The sequence below is a fragment of the Emydura macquarii genome, unplaced genomic scaffold, assembly GCF_026122565.2.
Source record: "Emydura macquarii macquarii isolate MOO-44397 ecotype Brisbane River unplaced genomic scaffold, CSIRO-AGI_Emac_v2 contig_2422, whole genome shotgun sequence".
In the NCBI taxonomy this organism is placed as follows: Eukaryota; Metazoa; Chordata; order Testudines; family Chelidae; genus Emydura; species Emydura macquarii.
In genome coordinates, this window is record NW_027132559.1 from 21,137,627 (window position 1) to 21,156,157 (window position 18,531).

The 18,531-nt window shown below is 40.9% G+C and overlaps 1 protein-coding gene across 9 annotated transcripts in view; it reads right to left on the reverse strand.

Annotated features, from left to right (window-relative positions):
• Window positions 1–18,531, reverse strand: part of LOC137162350 (ATP-dependent translocase ABCB1-like) — a 79,821-nt gene that overhangs the window by 9,636 nt on the left and 51,654 nt on the right. For all 9 annotated transcript variants that reach the window (XM_067562087.1, XM_067562086.1, XM_067562090.1 and 6 more), the window contains 11 exons: window positions 16,133–16,258; window positions 15,343–15,546; window positions 14,313–14,483; window positions 11,462–11,623; window positions 10,684–10,923; window positions 7,312–7,458; window positions 6,268–6,372; window positions 5,455–5,532; window positions 3,605–3,688; window positions 814–1,017; window positions 43–143 (listed from right to left, as the gene is read on the reverse strand). In XM_067562087.1, coding sequence (XP_067418188.1) covers window positions 43–143; window positions 814–1,017; window positions 3,605–3,688; window positions 5,455–5,532; window positions 6,268–6,372; window positions 7,312–7,458; window positions 10,684–10,923; window positions 11,462–11,623; window positions 14,313–14,483; window positions 15,343–15,546; window positions 16,133–16,258 — 1,622 coding nt within the window. The remainder of the gene's footprint in view (window positions 1–42; window positions 144–813; window positions 1,018–3,604; window positions 3,689–5,454; window positions 5,533–6,267; window positions 6,373–7,311; window positions 7,459–10,683; window positions 10,924–11,461; window positions 11,624–14,312; window positions 14,484–15,342; window positions 15,547–16,132; window positions 16,259–18,531) is intronic.

Below are 18,531 nucleotides of genomic sequence, written 5' to 3' on the forward strand. Positions count from 1 at the left end.
CATTGCTTTTAAAAAATAGAGCTGTTTGAGAACAAATCCTACCTGTATGGACCATTTAAACTTGCATTGTATCTCGCATAAAATGCATCTTCACTAGTTAATGAAGCCACAGTTCTTATATTTTCAACCGCTTCTGTTGAAATCTAAATCAGGAGACAAGATAGATACGAAGTATTCTCTTATGTTTGAGCTTCCTCTTACCAGCAAGTAGTTAGCACATCTGTAGCACTTTTCATCTTTAGCTTGCCAAGTGCGTTTTTTAAAAAGGAGATTAAGTATCATTATCAGGGAAACTGAGGCATAAAGATTAAATGATTTGCCCAAGGTCGCACAGCGGCCTTTCCACTAGGCCACATGGCTACTATGATTCCTAAGTGCTCCTCCCCACTCCTGTACGTTTTGTTGTATGGTGCCATTCGCTGGCACTCTTGACGCCATTAACAGGTAAGAAGTTGCTCCTTGCTGTTTGAGTGCACACATCCCAAGCTGCAGCTTCCTGGAGGGCGGCCCGCTACCTTGGTTATGCAGACTGAGTTGCACACCGCGCTGGGCCCCACACTCCCACTAGTCACCCACAGTGGGGACTTCAGCTCCTGTTTATGCCAGGCTTCCACAGCCATGTGTCAGGCCTCCCTCCAGCCTGCCTCTCCCCTCACCCCCACACCAGGCCCTTCCCCCACACACTCTGACCAGTGCCCCCACAGGGGTGATGTGTAGCTTAACTATTCATTTTCTTCAGGAAATTATCACTGACAATGTTGTCCTTAAAACGATATAACATTTTACCCATTCAGTTAATATTGGAGGACTTACTCTTCCGGCCTCTTCCAAAGCTTTTTGATCTTTGGATGCATGGCCAGCCACAGAGCTCATTCTAATAGCATTTGTAGCAATAATGATAGGAATGCAGCCCAGGATAAGCAAAGTTAATCGCCAGTCGTACACAAAAGCAATAATGACAGCAGTCAGAAGGGTACAGACAGTCATAGTAAACAAACCGATTCGGCTTCCAGTAGCCTATTAAAAGTAAAGAGTCCAAAGTTAGAGTTCCTTCATGACACACAAAATATAGATCAAATCTATGAAATTACTATTCACTCAGGGTCAACTGTTCAGCAAGATAACAATCATAAATATCGTGCATTTAAAATGGACAATGACATATACAAATACCCATATCCGTGGAGTAGCTTCAGAAAGCCTGAAGAAAGAGTGGCTTGCATGGGCTCCATTCAACAAAAATATCAGGGCCCTCCTGGTGCCACAACAAGGCACAGGAATCAGGAAGGGCCAATAGTTTCAAAAGCAACCTCTGTTTTGGGCATCTCAAGCTGAAGACACCAAGGGCCTCATTTTCAGAGAGGCAACTGAAGATAATGGAAGCTGCAGGTTCCTTTATTTAGGCACATTATTTTCAGCAGTGTTAACAGCAGAAAATGAGCTTTCACACCAAAGAGCTCTTCTCTTCCTGAGGATCTGAACATCCATCTCATCAAGAAATTTAAAAGTGATGATCAGCACCCTGGATCGATTTAAACTGTAAGAATACTTATGACTATAGCTCAGTGAATAATGGATTGTTCAGATGGGGAGGCCAAACTGGAAAAATCAGGGGAGAAAAATTGATTCAATTAGAACTGAAATAACTTTTTTTTCAAAACTTTTTGTCGAATTAAGAAAAAAGTCAAATTGACCAAAACATTTTGGTTGACTAAAAACGATTTTTTTTCCCAATTTTTTTGTTTTGATTTGGCCATTTTTTCCACCTCGTTCACCTCTTTTTTTATTTGGTCAAATCTGAAAATAAAATGCCATTTCAAACAAAAATCGAAATGGCAGTTTTTGAAATGGTCAAAATGAAACATTTAGACTTAAAACAAATCTCTCTCTCTCTCTTTTGACTAAAACTATTAGGCAAAATTGACCTGAATTTGTGAATAGTTTCAGGGACCTAAAAATACATATTTCAGCAAAAATGCCCTTCACAAAAAACATGCTGGCCAGCTCTACTCATGCCTGCAGATGAAATGGAAAGTCTTGTGGAAATAGTCCATCTTTCAAATATTGCACTGTGGAAAAATTAAGAAAACCTTGCATAGGAAGTATGATTCTTTCTTCTCTAGCCAGAGGCTTTCCTGCCCTCAGGAGACTTTTTTGTTTAATAAAATTATAAAATCAAACCAATGTCAAGATGAATTATTGCCATGTGCTCTGGGGCTTACACCTGAAGATCACTTTAAAAACTTTAGCTAGTACAACATATGGCTGCCCACTTACTTAGCAGGAGCCTTCTTGGTTCCAGGATATTAGAGAAAAGTGGGTGAGGTAATATCTTTTGTTGGACCAACTTCTGTTGGTGAAGAAGAAGACGACCTGAAGAAGAGCTCTGTGTAAACTCAAAGCGTGTCTATTTCACCAACAGAAGCTGGTTCATTAAAAGATACTACCTCACTCACCTTGTCCCTTAATTAGTGACATTTCTTTGTCCACCAGAGAATGCAATGGCTTCTGATGTTTGTTTTGCTCTATTAAGCTTTTTATAGTTTGGGTCCTATGCACCACCTTCTTCCTGCTTTACCCTGACGGTTGGGGTGATGGACCTCATCCCCAATAATTAAGTTGCAATTTTTAAAGATTAAAATAATTGTATATTCAGTCAAATATTTGATTGATTTTTTTCCCCACTCTCTACTGGCCAGTAAAGAAGAAATGAGGCGGGGGGAAGTATGAAATCTAGTGAGTCTGAGGGTCTAGTGAGTCTAATGACCTAGGACCTGAGGAAGGATTTTTTTTTTTAAGACAAATGAAGTAAAAACTCAGTTTTATTTTAAACTATTGAATATATCAGGAAACATATTACTGTTTTCCCATGAGTGAATTTATTTTAAAAAGTATGGCAGATGCTCCAAAATTTTTTGATGGGGTGGTGTGGTGGGGAGGGAAAGGGAGAGAGAATTCTGCAGGATTTGCCATACCTACCTGCAGGATTTTCAGTGGCTCCTATCCTACACCACTTACCGAAGTCACACTGTCTCTTCAGCTTCTATCATTACTGACCCCCTGCATTAATGACAGTTCACTTCATCCTATGAAGCCCAAGTAATTAGGCTTTCTGTGCATGAAATACAGTTGACAGAGCTGGGAAGAAGAAATCTACCTATGTCAACTTGAGGCCAGGGCATGGGCTGCAATGCAACTCCCCTGCAGCTGCAATCTCTCCAGGCCTCCTAAGTTGAGCTTTAGAGCCACTTGATCCACTGAAGACTTTGCTCCATCATGGGGTTTAACTGGTGCAGAGGTGCTTACGCTGGCCCTTGGCACATGGGTGAGTTTCACCTCTCATGGCTTACTTTTAATGTTAATAAGTTGTTTGCTTAGAAGCTTACAGCTAGGAAGTGGAACGTATATGAACATCTGCCAAATCTTTGATAATTGTCATAAATTGTCAGCTAGGGAAACTGTTTCCAAGATGTTGACAGCATGCTATTTAAATGTCAGCCCATCTCTAGAGTAGATTAACCAAATTGTTTTCCCAACATAACCTCATTGTCCTGTGTAAGCAAAATGTAAAATAAACACATAAATAATAATGAAATAAACATACCCCTTTGATTTGTGAAGCATCTGTAGCAAGTCTGGTTAACAAAACCCCAACAGCATTTTTATGATCGTCGTACCACCCAATCTCCTGCAAGTGAATACGTGGTTCAGTTATTTTTGCTTTTGGAAATGAAAAGTTCTTATTGTAACTCAGACTTGTCAGGGTCATTAGTAAAATGTATGGATATTCAAAGTTTCACTAGCATGTGTGTGGGGAATATAGAATCAACATAAGTACAAAGATACATGCTCTTCTTTTGTGATCATAGAATCATAGAAGATTGGAGTTGGAAGGGACCTCAGGAGGTCATCTAGTCCAACCCCCTGCTCTAAGCAGGACTAACCTCAGCTAAATCATCCCAGCCAGAGCTTTGTCAAGCCACAGCTTAAAATCCTCTAAAGATGGAGATTCCACCACCTCCCTACGTAACCCATTCCAGTGCTTCACCACCCTCCTAGTGAAAAACTTTTTCCTCATATCCTCATATCCAACCTAGACCTCCCCCACTGCAACTTGAGAACTTATTGTTCTGTCACCTACTACCCTTGAGAACAGCCTAGCTCCATCCTCCCTGGAACCCCCTTTCAGGTAGTTAAAGGCTGCTATCAAATCTCCTCATTCTTCTCTTTTGCAGACTAAACAAGCCTAGTTCCCTCAGCCTCTCCTCATAAGTCCTGTGCTTCAGCCCCCTAATCATTTTTGTTGCCCTCCGCTGGACTCTCCAACTTGTCCACATCCTTTTTTGTAGTGGGGGGCCCAAAACTGGACACAACAACATTTGACAGAGAAACTAAAAACGGTCTTAAAATAAACTATTCTTACCCTCAGAACATTAAACTGTTAACCATCCAGATGCTAATAAATGTAAACATTTTAGAATTTAGAGTGAAGTATTCATCATGCACCATAACAAGAGTGCCTTCCATTCCATTCCAAAATCTGATAGACACAATTCTCCTCTCATATCAGTTTTATATTACACTGACTTCAGTGAAGCTATTCCTTACCTACATGGGTGCATGTGGGAGGAGAATCAGCCCCATTATCTCTAAAGGTAGTGGAAAATAAGGGGAGTTGGGTTTTTTTGTAATTTTCCCTCTCCTCCCATCTCCTTAGCATGCTCCTGTGCATATGCAGAACCCTGTGAGGCAAAGGTGTTCCCAAGCACGACCGATGGTAGCAGGGTGCTGAATTGTTCACCCACAGAGAATCCTCTGCAAGGAACAAACAGAGGTGTGTCCTTTCCCAGGGATCCATCAGCAGGTAGTATCCAAGGGCAGTCATGTTACAATAGTATTATTGTTCAGGTAAATCATTCCTGATCCAGCTGGACATCTTGCATAGAGAAGCCACTCTAATGAGCAAAGATAATGCTTTGAGAGCTTATACCTGTTATGATATGGTCTGGTGCAAACAAACCTAAACCTATTTATCAGGGTCAGATAGAGATTAAACTTCTGTTTTGTTAATCTCTGCAAATATACAAATACACTCAGATACATGCATTTTTATACACTCTTCAGAATGGTGTATATTGAGAGAGATGTCATCAGAATTGGACAGCTTTAGGACAGCTTTTCATAGTAGCACTGAGCTAATTTGCCCATGCTTTTTTTAATTTTGTTTTGCGCATGTGCTGAGAGACTCGGAGCTTGTGCCTTTTTAAAATGTCAGTAAAAGGATGGGCTCTCTCGAAGCCACTTCGGAGGGAGGCTCTCCATAGGCCACAGGGAGCCAGGTATTTTCATGTTACATGTTACATAAATAGCAGCCTACAAAAGCCATTTGGCCTGCATGGCAGGAGCGCTGCATGTTTGCTGCCTATTGCTTTTACCCAGAGATGTGACACGCACCTGTTGAAGCAATGCTTTGAATGACAAAGAACGCAATCTCTTGGTCAGAACTTCCCCCGACTTGCCAAACATGAATCCCTGAAAAGGGAGAATAGGAAATAAAACAGTTCAATTTTATATGATGGGCTATCGGGTCATATTCAGAACAACCTGCTGTAAATGTGATGATATGTCAACCGCTTAAGCCACACAGTTTGTAGAAACGACAGAGTGTTTCAGGCTATGGTTTCAAATGTTCATTTAAAGCTGGGGTAAAGTACCACACACATTCCTGGAAACTGACGTTCTCCGTTTGCCCGCGGTTCAGGAACAGCATATGGAGTGATTGGATGAGATTCATGATACTGCCCCACCCCTGTGTTTGAGCAGCCTGCTGCAGAGGTCAGCAGTTAAGTCACCTTCCATGCTCACCAATCCCTTCTCCTCACTAGTAAGACGACTATCCAGAATGCCTAACAGTGCCAACTGTGCTGGTGTTTTTTGTACTGTATATACTGGTGTTCTGGGACTGGACCGTGCCCAAACGCATTCCCCATAGCAGGCCCCAGAACGGTCACCAGCACGCCGCACCTTTCAGCCACTGCTGTCCTGGGCTGCTTTGTAACTGGCTGTCTGGAAGTTAAGGCTCTGTATTCTATAGCAGACACTTGAGTCATGCAGTGGCTTGCTCCTGGAACAGTTTACGAGAAATACATTACAGACAAAGTTGCATTATGTTCCCAAAATAGCCTTGCAATGAGATATCTGACAATCTCGACCGTAACGTACGGGACCAGATCCTCACTTTTGACTTTTCAATGTAATAAAGTTTACCTGGATTATGTGTGTCACTAAGCTGATCACTCCCAGTACAAGAAACATTACAGAAAGCAACGTGGTGTTTTTTTTCCTTTTTTCAAGATCTGTTTCTTGAAAAGCCTGTGTAAGAAAAGCATAAAGTAACCACCAGTTACACTATCTTAGGAAATACCGTGGGTACTATTCAACTTCACTTTTTCTCAGCTCTTCTCCTGGCTCCTGCACTCTGCCATCCCCCCCTCCCCCCCCCCATCTTTCTGCTGCTGGCCAAGAGGTCACTCCAACTCTCCCAGCTGACCTGCCTCTCATCAGCTGCTCTGTCTCCAACCCTCCTCCAGACCCTCTCCTCATTTGCCTCTCAGCTGCAGTTCCACTAAACCCTGCCTCCAGGCTGCCACTTCACTAGCTCTTATCTACTTTCCACTGAAAGCTGTCACTCCCATCAGAACATCCACAGCACCCCTCTTTTCTTGCCTGAAGTTAAATAGATTCCCTCAACCTCTTGCTCCACTCAGCCTCTCTGGCTGCTGCTCCCCAACCCTGCTCCAACTCCAACTAGCTTCCAAGAAACCTCTACTGGAACCCAAAGGAAGACTCCATTTCTTTCCCGCACTGCTTCAGGAATCAAGGGGTTAATTATTCAGAGAGTCCTATAGATGTCCACAGTACTGGCAAACATGTACTTTGAAGGAGCTTACTGTAGGAAGAAAATGGATACAAATCAAACAACAGGGTCAGATGCAAGTCAGGGAACCTGCACAACAGTGGAAAGTACTAAGAGAAAGCTGTGAGTTTGATAAGGGAAAGTGATTTGCTTCACTGAAAAAGTGAAGTCATTCCAAATATGAGGGCTATAAAATAGGTAAGAAGTCCCAGGGGAGAGGAGATCAAGGGCCTGATCAAATTTCTAGTCAGTGGAAAGACTCTCGCAGAGTTCAGTGGGAGTAGAATGAAGCCCTAATGAATCACTAGAGAGGACTAGCTGGAAGGTCGGGAAGGATTTAAAGTTTTGCATTTGTGCCTAGTTCAAGCTCGTTTACCATACACTTTAGAACTTACTCCAATGATTTTTCCAAATATAACAGAAAATGCAGGGTAGACACCACCGGACAAGGCAGCGGCGATGACTCCAAAGAATATACAAAGCCACTCAGGTTTGTTCAGAGCCAGAATTCTGGAATAAGGCACAGCAGGGAGATTTTCCTCCTACAGAAGAGAGAAAATTCAACCGTTCACTGAAAGTTGTGGAACATGATAATTTCCACAGATCGGAGGTAAATCGGTGAACTCCGTCCACATATAATGCATATCAGGTTCAAACATACACACTGAATGAGCGAACATATTGAAGGTTTGCTGCTTTGTAACTTCATGTCTTAAAACTGCAATTGCAAGTCAAAAAAAAAAAATCTGCAGGCAGAAATTTAACAAAAGGCTAACTGATGTGGGGGAAAGGGTCTATATAGTTCAGTGAAATGTCAGATAGGGTCGGTCATCACGGATTGCAACTTTAACACATGAATCATTATAACGACCTAAAAGTCTCACTGTTCTGAGCACAAAAAGATCAGTCTAGTTCAGCCTCTGCTAAATGTTAGTGGGTTGGCAGTAATACAATTGGGTCTAGTTATGTCAGTTAGTCTGTATTGTCTTTTACAAAATACAGACTTTGAATCATTACCAGATGCACGGAAAAGGCATCTGAAACAGTGATTTAGGCTACATATCACTTGAAAAAACACATGGCAGCTCAATTCGGCTTCACTGATCTATTCAAAATGTCCATACATTTGTTGAGGAAGCTGTGGAAAATGAAACGTAAACATAGGAACAGCTACAAAATACTAGATGAGGTCTGAGACAGTTGTGATTGCCTCATCTGGTTATCTTTGCCTGTGTTTAAGATACTGGAATAAGCCTGCCCACACTTCAACCATACAGGCACGCTGAACTTTGTGAAATAAATAATTTCATCTGATTTCTTCATTTTACTGTAAACATAGTGAATTCTGAAACCAGGGATCTTGCCACTCACTATTTCCTCAGACAAGGCCCAAATGCAATGATAATGAATAGACAAAAAGTGTGTTCTGGACTTTTGGACTTTTATGCGATACATTGTAAGAAGGCATCCAATTGCTGCATATTGTTTGCATCATGTGCTACCAGTAGGCTGTACTATAAGAAGCTCCTAGAACAGGGTTTTCCACTGGTGGGTTGCGACCCAAAATTGAGTCACCCAGATGTATTTAAGGATTGCAGGGCAGGCTGGGCTCAGCTCCCTGCTCTGGGCTTTGTGACCTAGTGCACATGGTTGCAATGCAACTCGGGTTTGGCTTAGCCACCCCTCTATCATGATGATGCGGGGGCTGGCCGGGCCAAATTTGAGTGAGTGGCGTTGAGACTCTATGTGCCACTTATGCAAATTTGGCCTAGTTGACCTCCCCATCAGGGGGGCCCAGACCAAATCCGAGCCGTGCTGCAACCTCTGAGGTCGCAGCACCCGGAGTGGGGAGCCAAGTCCAGCCAGCCCTGAGGGACAGGAGCTGGGAGGACGCAGTTGGTGTCACAATCTCTGGTAAGTACTAGCCCCCTAATGTACTCACAATCCTGCAGCTGGGCAACACTCCCTCTTCCATATCCCTTGTCCTGCACCCCAGCTTGGACTCCCCGATATAGCCCCCCCCACAGCCAAGCGACTTCCTCTCTGTCATACCACGCATCCTGGCCTCCAGCCCTCCAGATCCCAGCTCCCACTGTCCCCCAATTCCTTCCCCCAGCCCATTCACCTTAACACTACGTCCCCAAATCCCCCCACTCCTTTACCCTCTGTCCCTCCCCCCATGTACTGCATTGGGTGTCTGGGTTTTGGGGAGATATCAGTTCACCACACTTCACCCTGACCTCTCTGCCCCCATATCCTTCCCCCAGCCACCCACTGCACCTCCACAGCCTCCTGACCCTCATTTCCTTCCCCAGACTCTCTAATTCCTTCCTCATTACATCTCAAGCCCCCCCCCATCTCTCCACTTTACCTCCAGCCCCCAAAATCCCTCCACCCCTTACTCTCCACCCCCCATGGATCATGTGGGGGCTGTGGGCTGTGTGTTTTTGGAGGGACTGTCTTAGTTTGCCTCCTCTCCCCCCAGTTGCTGGGTGGGGGGGAGGAACTCCCCATCTGTTTACATCTGGATGGAGCATCTGGAATCTTAGCTCTGAGCCCCAACAAACCCTTGATGGATCTCAGCAGAGTGGGGGCATTGGGTCTAGGAGTGTCTCAGGAAGTGTCTGGGTCACAACAGGCCATTAAGGTTTACAAATAGGTTCTGAGCCCCAAAAGGTTGAGAAACATTGTTCTAGAGGACAAACACATCTGGCAAGTTAGGCACATTATGAATTCTGAAATTGCTTTCACTAATCAAACATTTTATTATGGGAGAAATACCAGCAAAACTCCCATTGATTTCAGTGTGGCCAGAATTTCACCCTAAATATATATTTTAGCTCTTTGCACTGGCAGATCATTGAAAGAGTTTCTGTAGATCTTCTTCAACCAGCCTCATACAAGCATGTGAATAGTTTTGCTGTATGCAGTTCAAACTATATGGGATATCCTGCAATAAAGTCCTTGTTTGGCTCTGTGGACTGGGTCTAATCCACAGACAACTGAAATTCTTTTAATTGACTTCAATGGGCTTTGGAGAAGGCCTTCAAGCCTGAAGTTCTTATGTGGTTTTCATTCAGTTCTTACTCAGGCAAAATAACCTAACTTAAAGGGGAATTTTGTCTGAACAAAAATAGTGTAAGGACTTCAGGAGCTGGCCCTACTGAAACATACAGATAAGTGGTTAGAGAAAAAGGTAAACCTTTTGTATTGTTCTAATTTAGGTTGCATTTCAAAATAGCAGAGTTCTGAACATTGTCTCTGTGTAGTGTGGCCAACGCTATTAATTATAATAATTTGTATTTATATGGCACCTTTCGTCTCAAAGTGCTTTACAAACTGGTATACATTACACAAGGATCACTTCATCCACGAGTAAAATGCAATGTGTGTGTGTAAGTACATAGAAATTTAATTACTTGAGTAGAAACGTGGCCAGGACACTGGAGTTAACACCCTAATCTTATAAAGTTTGAAAAGAGATTGAGAACTTGTTTGTACACCTGAACAAAAAGATAACTCTAACAAGCACAAAGCTCCTTAACACCATATTGTGTCTCAGGTTAATACTGTCTCAAGAGGCCAGATCGGTAAATTTACTCCTGTATGTTCCCTGAAGATTCCCAATTCAAGTATTCACCCAGTACCATAGCAAAGGTAGCATGGCTTTAGGCCTTTAAAAACAAAAAAAATAGCGTGACCTGCTTTGTTCCTGTTCTCACAAACTGTCACTAAACCCTAGGATTAAACTGAATTTTAGCACTAACCTCTTCCTCCTTTGTTTTCTTTTTCTTTTCAGGGGACTTTTTCTTAGAAGAGGTCTTTTTGCTTTTATGTCTTCTGGATCTCCTAGGAATGTTTCTCATCTCAATGATTCCTGGTTCTTCAAAACCAAGTTTAGTCAAGTTCTCCTTCCTGAGATTATCTAGATAGTCTTCCTCATAGCCTTCATCTGCTGTCTCTTCATCTTCTTCTGACAGCTCATTTTGAGCATTTCCACCATGATCCTAGTGACAACCAAGGAATAATTATACACAGTCTGCAGTAAGGGGAAGGAAGAGTACACCTGCTCTGGAAACAAACAAAAATAATACTACTTTGGTTACACGGTCACTTTCACCTTGTAATTGGTATAGGCCAAGTTCTCTGCTAGTATAAGTTGGTGCAGCTACAACTTGCACCAGCAGAAAATTTGGATCTATATGTTCTCCCATCCCCCCCATTATCTATATAGCTCAGTTAAATCTGGAATCCAACAGTCCTGTGATGATTTAATCCATCTCTTCTGCTCAATTATGTTTTTGACTCATTACATTAGGTGAATGTGAAGCACTACTATAGTGAAAAACCACCACTTCCAACTCATAAACAAGATTGATTGATCAACTTTCATTCAACTAGAAAACATGCAGAAACTACAAAGCAAAAATGGCCCAGCTGTTTGAATGCAGAACCCACATGTGTCAGCAATTGCATCAGTGAGATATCATATAGATAGTTGTCTGGAGTAGAGATAATCCGGAGTGCGCTATCACATCTCATTACCTGCTGCGTCACAAGAGAATAGTAGATACCCTTTTGTGCCATGAGTTCATTGTGTGTTCCCTGTTCAACAACACCACCTTTGTGAAATCCAGCAATAATGTCAGCTGTCCTGATTGTGGAGAGCCGGTGAGCTATCACAATGGTGGTACGTCCAGCCCTAGCCTTAGGAGAGGAAAAAAACAAAAAACAAAACCAAGAGATTTGCTTTAAAATATGGTGGAAAAAAACAAAAAATCACTACCACACAGCACAGAGATAGAGTAGAAATCCAAGCCTAAAAGTTCTGCTTGCCCTTTATAGCTGATCATTATTTCTATGCATGCTATATGTTTTAACAGCCAAAGGACACTTCTGATTACAAATCCACATTTATAATAATGTCTGGGAAAAGTGGATTAATTTTATAAGCTGTGTAGGTACCATCGCCTATAGCTAAGGCTGCCTGATACTTCCAATTGTAAGACTTGTTGTCAGATGCTTATAACTTTGCCAAGATTTAATGATTTAGTCTGAAATTTTCCATACTGGTATCTGCCTCACGCTATTTTTTTAAAATTTCAGCAAAAATGGTTCAATCATTTCTCAGAATTAGGTTAGAGAAAAATATGTAGTTTTGCCCTTACAGTTTAAAAAAATTCCTAGAACTGTTTAATTGAGAAGTTTTGTCACCTCAATACTTGAGAGCAAGAACTTGAAATTTGGGCATGTCTCACTGGTATCAAGAATATGCCTTTCATCATACCCATGAAAATCTGCCCAAATTTGGCCAAGTTCTGAGCCTCTGAAAATTTCAATTTGCATGTACTCAGTAGAGACTTGTTAGAGTTCAGGAGCTAAATTCTTCAAAGAAACAGTCTGCTCTGAACAGGCTGCATTGTGCTGACAGGACTGTACATGCACCATTCCCACAGAGAGACTAAGCATGGTCCAAATCCAGAATTATGGAGGTTGAGCAGGACTTTCCCTGAAATTTCTCCTCCTGGCAGTCAGGGGGAGCTGTGGCCCCAGATATAGGAAACAAGGCAGAATGAACAGTGGAATGAATTCATGGAATGAATCAAGGTTATGTAGTAAAAGATGTAAAAGATGCTCTTGTCTGCCTTATTTGTTGCAGAAGTTGTAAGGTGTGTAGTGAATGAAGCAGGGGATTGCAGGAAAAGAAAAGATGGTCTCATTATTATTAAGGCAATTGAATGTGGCCTTGGAGAATTGGATTCTATCCCTGTCTCTGCTATAGCATTCCTACATGATGCTGGGCAAGCCAGTTAAACCAAACTTTTCACAAGTTGTCACTAATTGTGTGTTCCTCATTTTCTGGATGTCTGACTTGAGGCGTTGGGATCTGATTTGCAGAAGCGCTGAGCTCTCACAGCTGCAACTGAGGTCAATGGGGAGATGTACTTTGAACAAAGATAGCACTATATAATACAAAATACTGCAAACTATCGAGTCCTAGGCATCTCAGATCATGCACCCAGCAGTAGTATTCACTTCTAACATTAACATCTCTCTGTCTCAGTTTCCCATCTGTAAAACAGGAATAATACTACCACTTTACCTCACAGGAGAATTGTGAAGATAAATTCATTAATGTTTGTGAAACACTGAGATACTAGAGCGATGAGAACTATAGAAAAGTCCATGAGGAAATTAATTATTTTGTTTTCAGAGCACAGTTTGAATGGCATGCAGTAAATTAGGCATGGGGGCACACTGAATGCTAAGGATAAAAAGAAATATTTACAAGCACTGAATATTGAATAGCATCATCCTGTGCTCTGAATGAAGCAGGGACACTATGGAAAAAATAATATATGATCTTGTAATTGAAGACTGTATCCTAATGCATATACACAAGATGATCAAATTAAGGTTGACCAGGCAACTTTAATAGTGGCATTCCCTAAATTTTTAGAGCTTGACTTTACCTTAATGTTCTTTTCATGTAGTTTTGTGTGTGTAATTCAGTATAAATACTGCCCTCAGTTACACTATGCAGTGCCACTGATATCAGTGTGGTCATATAGGTGTAAGTGAAGGCAGAATTTAGGCCCACAGACTTAAATTTATTGCAGATAAATGCTGTGTGCCATATAGTGCCCTTGAGCCATGCATATAACTCATGCTGTTCTGTGTTTACTACTACTGAGTAGGCTTTTTCATAGAGCTTATTTTAAGGATACATCAATGGTTATATAAAAATAAATGTCAGAAACATAAAGCAATGCTGCAACCCAGTCCTATAGGCCTTACTCAGCAAAGCCAAGTTATGTTGCTGACTTACTGTATGTCCACTTAACTTGTCTGTGCCTCAGTTCCCTCATTTGCAAAATGGAGAAAGTAGTATCTAAATCCCAGCAGTGTTCTGAAGATTATTAAATATCTGTATAATGATCTGATGGGATACAGTGCAGTATAAGCGCAATGTATTTTTATTATTGCCCTGTAGAAACCCATACAATTCTTATGTCTTGCTTTGATAATGTAGGAGTTAAATTGCTGATGCCACATTCAGTTTACCACCAGGCAATCAATTGTGGTGTGAGACAGGCTGTGATGGAGGCCAACATTAAAGAAGACTTCTGTTTATATGCAAATATCTTGGCAATCAGCAATGATGCTAAAAGAAATAGAGCCTGTGATTACTTCATGGAGTTTTGATTAAATACTACAGGATCATACCATGACACCAAAATTTAAGCATACATTCCTATTGATTTCAGTGCCTTCCTTGAAACCAGTAGAGAGCTGTGCTTAAAAATTGATGGCATGCTTTAGCCTTTAATGTCAAGCTTGCCATCTGGTTGTAGTACTTAATATTGATTGGTAACTCTAGTAATAGGATTCCTACCTTATCAAGAGCTGCTTGCACTATAGATTCACTCTGAGTATCCAGAGCAGACGTGGCTTCATCCAGCAGCAGAATCCTGGGATTCCTTGCCAGGGCGCGGGCAATAGCAATTCGTTGTTTTTGCCCTCCGCTCAGCTGAGCTCCCCTTTCCCCCACCATGGTATTAAATTTCTGAGAAAAACAGAGGGGAATAGAGATTGCAGAAGGGGTCAGTTCACATCCTTTTACACCCTATCTTATTGTTACTATCACAAACAGAAATGCCCTCTTTTAAAAGTTTTATGATGGATGCTCAAATAAAAATGCTTTAAGAATAATTACTTCTAAAAGTATTGTCTTGGCCAGTTACATTCAGTGATTTTTTCCCCTTGAGGCAGAGGACAGTTTAAAATTCCTAATGACAAGTTTACATTTTTGTCTTTGTCTCACCTTCTAGTTGGCCAAAAATTAGTACATGCTGTGATGGTTTTCTATTAGCTTAAAGTACTCTAAAATTAGATTTTTCAGTAATTATACAATAGAAGCGATTGAAGTGAAAAAAACCCCAGACAAACTAGAACTGGTTGAAGCAATCCAGCCATTTGATTGGCTAACAATAATAAGCAGTGACTTCTCAGGACCATATCAAAGCAATTTTGTTTGCCAATCTCAACCCAGTTTAAAAAACCAAATAAAAAAAGAAGGGAGTATTGGAAGTGGGAAAAGATAGATAATACCTAGCAGAAGAAAATAGAATAAAAACAATTTGGTAAATTGAAAATCTCTCATTGTCCATAGAAATTCTTCATCCATCATATTAAAAAAATGTTGCCACATGATATACAGTTAATATTATAAATTAAGAACATTGTGGGCCAAATTTTCAATTGGTATAAATGGTGGAAAACCAGTGAAAAGCTAGTGAGGCACCACCTATTTACACCAGTAAAGAATTTGACCCACAAAAATTCAAAAGAATGAAAAAAGAGAGAGAGTATAAAACCAAAGAAGTAATCACAGTTATAAGGTGCTCAATAGTACATGAACTCACATCAGGCAATGTTGATATAAAATCAAAAGCATTGGCTTCTTTAGCAGCTTCCTCAATTTCAGAATCAGTAATATCCTGTCTGCCATAGCGTATGTTCTCGGCTATTGTTGTAGCAAACAAAACAGGCTCCTGGCTTACAAGGCCAATATTTTCTCTTAGCCACTTTATATTAAGTGTCCGAATATCTCGTCCATCTAAGGTAATCTGAATGGAAATGCATAAATGAAAAGGTTGAGGAAATTTATTATGTTTAAAATAATTAGTTAATATAATAATGAGATAATAATTGACTTAAGCATTTGTTTAGCAGCTTCTTACATGGAATAAAATAGCAAAAATTAAAACAAAATTACCAGGAAAAATTAAAAATATATCTTTGCAATTAACTCATGATCTAGAATAATGGAAGGAGCATGATAAACAAAAAGAATATCACCAAATATTTAAATCCAAATTTTGACTGCCCTTAATATCAGTAAAATTCAATCTAGGCTTTTACAGTACTCTACTCATCATGGTATCTGAGTAACTAAAAATCAGCTTCAGAATTTCTTTGGATGCTATGTATATTTTGTTCTTTTAAGAGTCCAATTCTCTTGTAAGGGAACAACGAAAGTTCAAGTCACTTTGTATCTTATCTTTCTAATTTGCCCATCCCAATTTATAAAATATGCAGAATAACAGCAAAATACAAAACCATAAAAAGGTCCTTTTAAAGTATGGGTTTAATTTATGCAGGAAATTAACATTCATTCTCGTAGCCAGTATAATCAAACTCAACCAAACTCACCTCTCCTTGGACTGGATCATAGAATCTCTGTAGCAGCTGAATTGTAGTACTTTTGCCACAGCCACTGGAGCCAACAAGAGCAATGGTCTTCCCCAACTGAACTTTCAGGTTCAGCCCCTTGAGAATCTGGAAGTATAATATTTATAGGTTAGTCCAATAAATATAGAGCTATTTAAATAAGTGGTTTGTTTGCAAAATGGTCTGTTAATATGCATCATCCTCATCAGCATCAAGCCAATAATCAGAGGTGTGGTCTAACAGTGTACTGAATTCCCAGGCCTGCTTGCAATCCTTTGTTTCAATCCTGGTTCAGATACAGATTCCTGTGACCCTGAGCAACCGCCCTGCTTTAGTTTTCTCCCTGCTCCCTGCTTTCATTTTTTCTTTCTGTACGATGGGATAATACATAGTTACCTATCTCAGAGCACTGAAAATCACTTTGAAGATGACAAGAAAAAGTCATTACTATTAACAACAAGTTTGCTTTGTTCTATTCTTATTCCATAAAGGTTGTCATAGCCAAAAGTTTTTTCTTAGGGAAAAGTGGGTGTTTTAATGTTTCCAATGAAATAACGAATCAGGGTTCAACAATCTCGAGAATTTACTAGGGAGGAATTAATTACAGGGTAATGATACGTTTGTTGCCATTTTCACATTTAGGAACATTTTACCTCAAATGTGTGTCCATTTATCCCATTTCATAAACATCTAATATTACTAGTGGCAAAATGTTTGTCTGCTAAGGGAACTCTTATTATGTAAAGGGGACTAATTTATTAGTTTTGCCAACACATTTTTTGCAATAAAAGATTAAAACCGCTCTCCTCTTCATATACTAGAAGAGCTCCAGTTCTCTGGTAAACTGAAAGCAGATAAACTCTGGTGTCTGCATGACTAAGCAAGAGATTATTCTCCAACCATATTACATCATTTGTCCAGAAACTGATCATCTCACCACTACTATCACATCTGTCACATCTGTGACCTTTCTTTTTAGGAGAGGCAGGATGTATCAAGGTAACTCTGACAATAGCTAATGTCATCAGTTCTCCTTGGCCTGGTTAATTCCAAATGTAGGTATTGAATGGAGATTGCCTTGGTTTTGAATACTGATAATCTCCAGGCGGTGACTGATGAGAACCAGGTATCGATGATGATTCTTTAGTTTTGCCAGTTACCTCTGATACTGTTGATAATGAGACACTGCTGACACAATGTGGATTCTGGAAGGGATTGGTGGAATCATTTTTGAATGGCTCCACCCCATTACAGCTGCAGACCCAGAGGGTTGCTTATCTGGCCCAGGAGTTCTCTTGCATGGGGTGATGCAGGATTCTGTCTTGACATCTTCCTGTTCGATTTGTAGGCACAGCCATTAGGGAAGACAAGTGAGATACTAGAGAATATGTTGTCTTCAGTATTCAGATAACATGGCTCTAGGTCTCGGTTTCATCAGACCCCACGTTAACAGTTGACTGGCTTTCACTGTAACTTGCTGGCTGGGTTTGATGCAGGCAAGTCAACTGTGACTCAACTCAGAGATGACTGAGTGTATGACTGTAGGTTGGAGGAGCCCATGAGAAGAAATGGCAGAGCTAACAGTAACACATGAAAGTGAGTTTCTAACCTGTGGATCCCCAGCTGCTTCTGCATGCATGAAGCAAAGGTGGCTAATAGCATTTTTTTGTCTTTCACAGTTGGCCAGAAGGTTATGATCTTTCTATTCTAGTACAGAAGTCAATCCAGTGAGAAATACTGGATTACTGCAAATTACTATATTTAGGGTTGTACAATAAGACGACTCAGAAACTTCAGCTGGTTGAGAGTAGGGCAGTCTGTTTCTTACATGCTGTCTACACTTACCTCTGAGATTCGGCGGCAGTCGACAGGAGTTACACAAGCTACGCAAAAAATGTGCGTAACTTCCATCGACTGCTATACTTCCCCTGTGCAGCATCTTCACTGCACTGCACCGACAGGAACCGCGTTCCCGTCGATGCAGCGCTATGCCACTTGTGAAGGTGGTCTTAGTACATCGATTTCTGGATCGACTGAGTGGGTCTTCACTGACCGTTCAGTCGATCCAGAGAAATCGATCTGATGACAGAGACTTTGCCTCCGTCAGTGTAGCCGTAGCCTTAGAGGATATTTTCTGAAGGGAGAATGTTACCCCCAGGCTCTATGATCTGTACTGGCTTCCTTTTCATTGCCAGGAGTGATTTAGAATAATGGTTTTAACCCAATAGGCCTTAAAATAGGTTGAGTCCTGGCTATCTCCAAGATCACCCCTCCCCACATGGGATATCACAATAGCTGAGATTTTCTGAAGCACTGAAATAAACAGCTTCCTGATTTAACCCCATGAGGGCTGGAGGCAAAGCATTCTTGGTGAGAGATCT